Consider the following 9613-nt stretch of genomic DNA (forward strand, 5'->3'; position numbering starts at 1 on the left):
GTGGCAGGAGCTACCCTGAGCCTCCATCCCAACCCTCGGCAGCCGCAGCCGCTCCCCTCCAGCTGGGCTGCCTGCGCCAGCAACGCCGGGTCTGGCTGGCAGCAAAGGAAAATGGCCGTACTACTCTGGGTTCAGTTGGCACTTTTGCTGACGCAGCTTCGTTTGCCCACCTCAGCCCCTCGCCTCCCGCGGTCGGGCGGTGCCACCAAGCGCAATGGTGGCCGCACTGCCCGGGAGAGGCCATGTTGGTGAGGGGGACCGTGTTGATGGGGGGATCTTGTTGTTGGGGGACAGCGTTGTTGGGGGGAACCCTGTCGCTAAGGGACCGGGGTCCTTCACGTCGCTGGGCCCGGGTGTTGCGAGGCCCTGTCGCTGCAGGTCCCTTCCCGCCCGCGGGGCCGGGCCGGGCGGAACCCGCAGCCGCCGGGGCTGGTGCAAGGGCGGCACAGACCGGCGGTGCGGGAAGGGCAGCGGGGAAGCCGCCGGGCGGAACCTCTCCGCTACCGGCGCTTGTTGCGCACCGGAGCGGCGCGGGGTTCCGGTCCACCGGCCCCATTTCCCAGCAGCCCCTGCGCTACGCCTTTCTCTTCCGGCCCGGCGGCGGCGGTGAGTGTTGCTCCGCGCAATCCGGCTCCATCCGCGCTCCGCGGGCGGCGGCGGGCGGTTCCCCGGGCCGGGTCCGAGCAGGCCCCACCGGGCTGGGAGGGGGCGAGGCCGAGCCTGGGGCTGTCGTGGGGCGGGAGGCTGCGGGCGCTCGGGGCCGGGGCCGGGACGTGCCTGCCTGCCTGCCTGCCCGCCCGCCTGCCTGCCCTCCCGCCCTCCCGACTGAGGGTGTCTCTTTCTCCCGCAGGTGCAAGCATGGCCAAGTCCAAGAACCACACCACGCACAACCAGTGTAAGCTGGGCTCGGCGTCCTGCGCCGCGGGGCCGATGCGGGGCTTGGGCGGCTGCGGGAGGAGGCGGGGAGGGGTGGTGCCGCCTGAGGCGGCCTGGGGCCGCGCTCCGCAGGGAGAGTTCACCCTTCTGCTGTGGCTGCTCAGTTATGGCAGCCCTGTCTTCCCGCTCTCGGGCAGTGAAATCGGCTCAGGAGGGACGGAGGTGGCGGTACGTGGAGATTGGTGTGTTCGGGGAAAAGAGCTCTGCAAGGGTCAGGGCTCGTTTGGGCTCAATGTAACAATAATACATAACCAGGAAAAAGGCAAGTTTCATGTGTTTGAACCAAGCATGTTAGTGAATGGTATTCAGCCTGTGATACTTGGCCATCTAAAGATGGCCACAGTGATAAAATAGTTCTGTTTGGGGGTCTTTCATCAATGCTGTAAGTCAGCAGAGTTCACCAGTGGGTTGTGAGCGGTGGTGCCCCTTAACACTAAACACGTGTGCTTGAACTTCTGAGTGGCTGAGGCCTTTTATTGTGCTAGTAGTGTTGCCATTGGTATGTTATTATTAGTTAATGAGGAACCTGAAATCCTTGGATTAGAGACTCACAGTGCTGAGAGCACAGTGTTTGGAGGGATGAGAATAGAGGTGTGTTTGTAATTTACGTTTAGTTTGAATAGGAAGGGTTGCAAAACTTTCTATTCCACATCATTTTGATAGGGTCAGCTGGACTTAAAGGAAAGCCAATGCAGCTGTTTAATAGTAGCAGAAATGGTAACTTAATTTGTTTTCTTGTCTTCTGCATAGCCCGTAAGTGGCACAGAAATGGCATCAAGAAACCCAGATCCCATAGATACGAATCTCTCAAAGGGGTGAGTGTTTCTATTGATATTCCCAGTATTTGTATTATTTTGACTGACATATTTTTTTTGCAGACAGGGGCTTGTGTTTCAGATGGTCAGAACCACTGTGGGTTTCTGTTTCATCTTTTGCTTAACTGTACACGCAGCTGTGATATTTCTAACCCACGTGAAATCAGCCCTTGCATGTCTGTAAAACTGCCTTTTAGTTATTAGCTCATTTTGCCTGCGTCCCGCTCAGGTGGGTATCACTGACTGCTGCTTCCAGTGAAACAAATACATGTCAGCTGGCTAGCTCTTCTCTGTTCTGAATCCTGCGGTCTCTCCTACTTCTTCGTACTCTTCAATGTTATTTACCATCTGTACTAATCCGGAGAATTTCACTCAGAAGATGAGAGGAATTGGCATTTCTGGACGATGCATGTAAAAATGACAGCGGTTTGCTTTTTTTGATGTGAGACAAGTGATATAACAGGATCTTTTTCCACACTTGAAAGTGAAAAGGGGATGTTTTGGCTTCAGAGAAGGTTGTGATTCTGTTTGCCTTGTAGATGTGGTTATTGGTTTTTTGGATGTGCTTGTCTTCTGCACAGCTCAGTGAGAGTTCAGTCCTGCTCCTTCCCGCAGATAGTCCGGCAGTCTCCGAGTCTCCTTCCACCGAGCACGCATCAGTTGAGACGGCAAAATCCTGATGCTCCTGTGCCAGTTAAAATGCTGTTTACAGTAAAACAGCAAACGTTTCTCAGTGGGACAGTAGCTGATAGTTCTGGGAGTTGGTTCTAGCCATGACAGGATGTGTTAGCCAGACGTTAGCTGACAAAATTGGGGAGCTGCTCTTCTCTGCGCTGGCATTCCTTTCCTTTAATGTAAAAAGGAAAGGCTTGAGGAAATGGCATTTGCCCAAGGGTTACATGGATATGTGCTTACCCGCCAAGGTTGGTTTATGGTACTTCAGATCCAGAATGTATTGTTACGTAGAAATGAAATTTGTCTTGTTTACAGCTTTACTCAATTGTCCTTCCTGTGTATTTATTGCTGTGGTTTTGGGTTGGTTTGTTTATAGGAATTCAGGAAAGTGGCTAGTGTAAGGGATGGCTATGTATGGATAAAATAATTTTGTTGATGTACTAAATGAGGAAAAAATTCTGAATTAATAACAGCCAGCATTTGGGAATAATTGGAACAATCTGGAGATAGGTATGTTTTTACATACGTCCCTTCTACAAGATGACTTATTCTTTCCTTAATTTTATAGGTTGATCCCAAGTTTCTGAGGAACATGAGATTTGCGAAGAAACACAACAAAAAGGGGCTGAAGAAGATGCAGGCCAACAATGCCAAGCAGGCTGCTCAACAGAAAAAGGACTGACGTGGTTTAAGACAAAGAATCAGTTTTCCTATTGGCATGTGTGTTACAGCATTTTTGTAAAAATAAAATTGGATGTAACAAAGTCTTCACTTCCCAAATTTGAGGAGAACCCTCCAAAAGTCTTGTTTTAGTTGTATTTTAGATGCCAGTCATACGTGAAGCCTGCGTGTAGTGACCAGTGAGTGTTTTTGTTCCCTGGCAAGATCAAGCCAGCCGGAGCTGTGGAGAGATTTTGTGTTAATATTGTCAGCCTCCACACGCACAAAGTAAAGCACCTGCTCCTGCCTCAGTGCTGTTCTGCTGTAATCGTTGGTACAGGTCATGAGCTTTCAGTAGTTCAGAGTCTGCTTTCAAGTTGTGGAATGGTTATTGAGTGAAGCTCTAAAATAGAAAAAACTTGTTTAATTTTGTATAAATTGAAGCCAGCATTGCTTGGACTGTTAGGCGTCAGTATTCAATACAGGATGTAAAATTATTTTTGATACTGGCATGCATGTTCAGAATTCTTATGTACCACAACTCTTATGATGGTTCCTAGTGCTGTTACAGCCAGATGGGACTTCCGAGGGCAGTTAGGTGTCTGCTGCTTTGCTCTCCAGGTAAGGTAGTTACAGCTATGGAAATCCTGAAAAAATGGGAGGGTGCGGAGTGCCAGCTGTGGTGTTAGAGATCATAGCGATTGGTGTTGGAAGTGGTGTGTGGTGTATTCTGAAACACTTGAAAGTATTGCAGTGTTAATGGAGCTACCATGAGAGTGTGTAAGGTTCTAGGACTAGATAAAATATCTGTATTTTTCATAGCTCTGTATTTTAGTGGAGATCTTTCATTCCAGTAACAAAAAAAAAGTACCTACTGGATGGAATGTGCTGACTGGTGAGATCGGGGAGCTGTGACAGGGTTTTGTTACTGCTGTTCTGCAGATCAGGAGGGGGCTTGGCTCTCCAGGTCCCACCTGGAACCAAAGTTGGTTCAAGAGGTGCTTTTCTGTTACTGAAATGAGCCACCTGTGAAAAGGCAAAGGTCTGTTCCTGAAGCTGCAATTCCAGCGCTTGTCCGCCTGGTGGTGAAAATCCACCAGCTGACACAAGGGCTGGAAGTTTGTAAGGATCTTCTGACTTTGCATTATCAAAGCAAAACACCTGCTGGGTTAAAAAACCATCTAATTAATGTAATTGATTAGTTTTTAAAATAGTTTAGCCAATTACCAAAATGCAATATTATTTTGAAGCAAGGTAAACATTTTGAATTCTTTATGGCTTGAATTCACAAGTTTTTTCCCAATTTCCACTTTTTACATTTTTTGATTGATTAAAAATATCAGCCAGCCCTAAACCAAGCAATATAAAGAGACTTACTAACTTAAAACTTGGGAGTCCAGGGCTTGTAAAGTCTGAGGGAAGTCTGCAGCCCCCAACTGTCCGATTCCTGCCATGTGCATCTCTTGGACCATTGCGGTGGTTGATGTTTGTCAGCTGCAAGAACTTAATTGGTGTGCAAGAGCAGCATGCTCGTCCGGAGGGGTGCTGTGCTGGAGAGGGTGTGCAGTCACAGGGTTCATACCACCAGCTGGAGTCTGCTGAATAGTCAAGATAAAAAGGTGGTCTGGTCCCTGCTGCCCTCAGGAAAGGCAGGAGGTCGACGAGCGAGAGGTTCTTGTTGGTGTTAATCCTCCCTGAAGAGTTTGTGCATTTGTTTTATTTGTTTTGTTTTGATTTTGCAAGTTGGTAGGTCACCCAGAGACAGATCCACAGTGCTTGAATCCCACTGGCCTCCGTGGTACCCGAGTGCCTGTGGGTATCGGAGGTCTCGAGCTGTGTGGCTGGTGCCCACCCTGCTTGAGCAAGTTTGTCTGCAAAGGCAAGATTGCATAGCTGTGGTTCAGGGTAGTGTGGACATCTCCTGGCAGACTCAGCTGTGGGCCCAGAGCTGCCCAGCGTCCTCCTGCAGCCCTTGCTGGGGCTGGCAGAGAGACCTAGCATGTGGGGAGATGTCCCCTGGGCTGCTGCTGGTGTTGGAGGAGACAGCGGCTGGTCCAGCTGTGTAAGTGAAGAAGGTCAGTCTGGTGCAGATGTGTGTTGTGACAAGAAGAGTGAAAGAAAAAGCCTCTGAACAGAGCACTTTGTATTGCTGCGCCTTCACCTGTGTGTCTGTGGATCTCCAACCTGTTCTAGGTTCTGCATTTGAAATCTCTAGCACTAAGGCTCTTCTAAGAAGGGGGAGTTCTTCTCTCAACCCTCCTGGTGTCTTCCCCAGAGTGCTGGTGGCGTGGGCGTCGCTTACCCGCAGGATGCGGTTTGAGGGAAGAGAGGAAGGGGTCAGGCTGAGAAAAGGATGTTGGCGTGTTAACAAGAAGCAGAGAGGAAGATTTGGGCTTCCTGCAGCTCCCCCCAGCCTGCCTCCAGAAGCAGCCTTTTCATCTCACTGCCCTTCATGCTGCCCTTCAGGGGGACAGCTTCCCAAATAAGGGCTAGCTGGCTTTCTGACCAAAATAGCGTCTGCGTGACAAAATGCAGCATGGAGGAACGTAACCTTAATCCAAGCATCATTGTGTAGCAAGAGACAGGAATTTTGTGAGCATCCACAGCAGCTCGGTGTCAGGTTTGTTCTCTGTTCCCTGCACACATGGTGATCCCGCAGGACGCTGCCCGGACATCAGTCGATCCCCTATTGCCTTGTCTGAGCCCGTGACAGCTCGGTCCACGACTTCCTTCCTTGTGGTAGAGGTTGCCCCAGCCCAGAGGGGAGTCTGTGCTGATGTGGCCTTGTGGTGGGTCTTCATCCTCTGCTTGCCTTGTGAAATCATTTAAGCTCTGTGTCTTGATTTCTGTTGGTCAAGTGAGGCTGAAGATCCTTTTTGGGAGGATTACATACACAGAGCCCAGGAGACAGAACTGGCAGCTGTGGCCCACTTGAAACTATTGCCATTATGCAGAGCTCTGTCATCTTTGACATTTAAAAACTTCAAAACTCTTATGATTAAGTCCTTGGTATCCCGCAGGAAGCCAATGAGCTTGAGAGCGTCTCTGCTCAGCTACTGTTGTACTATAGGTTTTGTGCTTGCTGCTGCTGTACGTCATATTCGCTGCAGATGATTGCTCCCCCTTGCAATTAAGAGGAGTCAGTATCAAGTTCCAGCTTGGCTCCTTTTCACCCTTTGATTAAAAAAAAAAAAAGGGAGCAAAGGACATGTAACTGAATACTGAATCAGCTCATTTGGCAAAGGTGAGCTATCGCACTGAAAGCCAAGAGCACAGAACTGGGAGGAGAAATCAAAGCACTGCAAAATGCTCTGACGGGGCAGAATATTCACTGGGGGGTGGTGTTCACAATGAAAATGAAAAGCAGGACTGGATGTTTGTTGCTCTGTCCCCCTTTACTGCCTTCCAGTAGCGTGTTAAAGCAAAAAGCAGTGAACAGAACCTAAGTTCTGCTTTGCCCAAATTTCAAGGCTGTTACGGGTGTTTTTACACAACGGGCTTTGGCGTGGTGATATGTTGTTTATCTCACACACCCTAGCTCACGTTATACTGCTGCCGCCCTGGTGGCGAATGCATGACTGTAGGTGAGTTGCAGAGCTTTTATCTTCTTGCCATCACTTAGTTCACACAGCAAAGTTTTACTGAGGGCTGAAGAGAGGCCTTGAATATGCTGGAAAAGCTGCAAACCAGGGCAGGAATTAAATCCACTGCCAGCGAAAGCAAAGAGAGCAACTGGCCTGAGAACTGTGGCTGCATCCGGTGACATGGGCTGGCGTCGCTTGCAAGCACAGCTCCTGTCTCAGCTGGGGGGTTAGAGAGTGGTAAATGGCTTTTTGCCTACTTAAAAAAATAGATGGATGTTTCAATGACTTTTTTTTTACTTTTTTCTCAAGCAGTGCTTGTGGATATGTGTCATGTTCCTTAAAGGCTTCTGGCACCAAACTTTCACTACACATGCAGGGAAAACTGCAAATTTGTTTGGAGTTGCATAGATCCATGGACTCCTGTGTGGGTCTCATTCATCACTAGCACATCTTCAGGCACATCCCCTCCATGGAGGCTTCAGCCAGGCTGATCCTGTACTGGTTACTCGTTTTTCAGCCATCTAATGTCCTCACCAGCCTGTCAAGCCATGTTACATTCCTAATGCAGTTGTTCCTGTGTTTTAGCCAACAGTGAAATCCACCCGCAGCACCCCACCCCGCAGCATTTGCTGTCTTACTGTTGGAGGACAGTCAGTGTGTTAAGACAAATAGGTCTTGCAGCAGTTTTTCTGACTTCATGCAGAGTGCGCTGACTTGCTGGCACCTATGATCTAAGGAGTAAAAAAAGCCCAAACAGCCCCCAGCGTGTCAGCTCTTCTAGGGGCAAATTTCAGCTGCTACAAGACCTCGGTCCTCTTTCTTTCCTGCCACAACCTTCTCTGTTTTGCTCTCGGGCAAGAGTGGGTAGGCGGCGAGGCTGTGGCTTGTTGCTGCCTGTGCCATCGAGCCAAGGGGGGAGAGCCGAGGTGTGGCCGGTTGGCTCTTTGCAGCCATCATTTTCCCTGGGGTCACAGCAAGAGTCCAGGCCTCCCCCCAAGCCACCAAGTTGGCTGAAGGGAGGGGGTTAAGCTGGGAAAGTTCCTTATTTTTTTCTTTCGTTCACTCTTTAGGGAGCCAAAGCCTACCAGCAAGCAGCGGTGAATATCTTGGAGATGTCCTTGTTGGGTGTTGGGATCTGGTCAGGACAGAGGAAGATAACGGGGCTGTCGGTGATGCCTGCTGAGATGTGAGGTGGGTGTGGGCTGGGTGGCCATGGCTGTGGGGAGAGCTGGCATCACCTTGGCTTGTGGCTGAAGCCCAGGTATTTGCAAGTCTGTGGAGGTTTCCAGGCCTGGCGGAAAACATTTCAGCTGTTTCCTCAGAAGCAAGTCTTAGTGAGAAATGACTTCTGCTGCTACACTGGGGAGGTGCAAAATGATTATTTTTGGTCTCTAGGCTATGGATTCATTGGAAATGGAAGATGGTAACGCTCAGGAGCGTTTCCTGTCACAGGATTGTTTGACCCAACACGTTTCTGTGCCTGTTGGCTTCTGGTGCACCTGCAGTTCTGCTGAATCAGCAGGAGCTATGGCATCAAGGGCTTGGGACCCTCTGGGAGACCCCTCTGAGCAGGTCTTCCAGATGTTTGCATTAGAGGTGTTCCCAAAATATCCTAGGTTTTAAGGAAAATCAGCTGCTCTAGTTTGCAGGGGTTCATTTCCCCAATTTTGCTGATGTCACACATCTCGGCTGGGCAAAACATTTGGTGCTTGTTGTCCAGAGGAAAGACGCAGCCAAGTCCTTCCAAACAACTGACAACCACCCTCATGCCTGTTTTCACCTCAAGCCCGTTTTCATTATTGCTACAAATGACATTGTGTGTCACATCAAATACTGCTGCTCAGGGTGTTATTTCCGCGGGGGGGAGGGGGGAAGCTGGTTTTGGGAAGAAAGGCAGAAGTATGGTGCAGCAGGCAGGGGGGCATCGGCATGGCAGCACGCTCGCCCAGGGTTGAGGGCAGTATTGCCAAGGCTTGCACCGACGCAGTCTCGCGCCTTGTCCTGCCAATGTTTATTTTGCTTGGGTAAACGTTTGATTTTAGCAACATGACTGCAATGTGTGAGCTGTGCTGGGGCTGTAATTTAATGGGAGGAGGCAGCTATGTGCAGGGAGAGCTGCTAATGCCGCAGGAATGCTGCGCTTCCTTGGGACGAGAAAAGATGGCACCCGGGGCCCTTGGGGACAGCACGGCTTGTCCTCCTCAGCCCTGCTGTCACTGCACACCTGGGGGGCCGAGACCCAAAGCAGGGTTGTGCCTTGCTCAGGGCTCCTGTAGCCCAAATAGATGTGATTTCTGAGGGAAAATTGGCTGTTTCAGTTATTGCAGTGAGGCTCCTACCCAGGGCTGCTGGAGGACCCTGAGGTGCTGTGGGGCTCCACTGCCTGCTTCCTGTCAGACTGGGTGAGATGGGAAAGAGGAACCCAGTCCAGCTTAGGAATGGCTTTTATTCACGTTTCCAAAGAAAATTGAGGTCATCTTTCTGCATGTGCCTCAGAGTGGCCATCAGGATGGCGGGGTGGGGTGGGGGGGAAGGGGTGTCCCTTTTAGGACAGCCGGGGTGTGAGCAGGGAAGTGAGGGACTGCCCCTCACCCACGGATTTCAGTGATGGCATACGCGGTTGTTAAGTCACATTTCGTCACTAAAATGCTGCGGAGGCTCCAGTTAAACCAGCAAGCACCAGTGCCGGCTCCTGAGCCTGCTCACCATGGCAGGGGTGAGGAGATGCAACATGGCAGCTCCCCACTGAGCACCCGTGGCCCTGTTGGCCAGGCTTTGCTGCTGGGCTGGCAGCAAAATACCTCCGTGGAGGCTTAAAGCTCCAGCTGTGGTGGCACCTTCCCAGACGCAGCTTGTGGGCACTCGGTGCAGCCCCGTTAGTGATGAGTACGCTACTGGGGTGAAGCTCTCACTAAACCTCCAAGGAACGACCATCTGAGGCAC

General features: G+C 50.5%; 1 protein-coding gene across 1 annotated transcript; it reads left to right on the forward strand.

The window, feature by feature from the left end:
- The first annotated feature begins 508 nt into the window (after nucleotides 1–508).
- On the forward strand, nucleotides 509–3583 carry RPL29 (ribosomal protein L29). Its single transcript, XM_054838626.1, has 4 exons — nucleotides 509–606; nucleotides 851–895; nucleotides 1687–1751; nucleotides 2995–3583. The coding sequence occupies exons 2-4, from the start codon at nucleotides 859–861 to the stop codon at nucleotides 3106–3108; spliced, it is 216 nt and encodes a 71-aa protein (XP_054694601.1). The 5' UTR covers nucleotides 509–606; nucleotides 851–858; the 3' UTR covers nucleotides 3109–3583.
- The last annotated feature ends 6030 nt before the right edge of the window (nucleotides 3584–9613 follow it).

The sequence above is a fragment of the Grus americana genome, chromosome 11 (assembly GCF_028858705.1).
Source record: "Grus americana isolate bGruAme1 chromosome 11, bGruAme1.mat, whole genome shotgun sequence".
NCBI lineage: Eukaryota > Metazoa > Chordata > Aves > Gruiformes > Gruidae > Grus > Grus americana.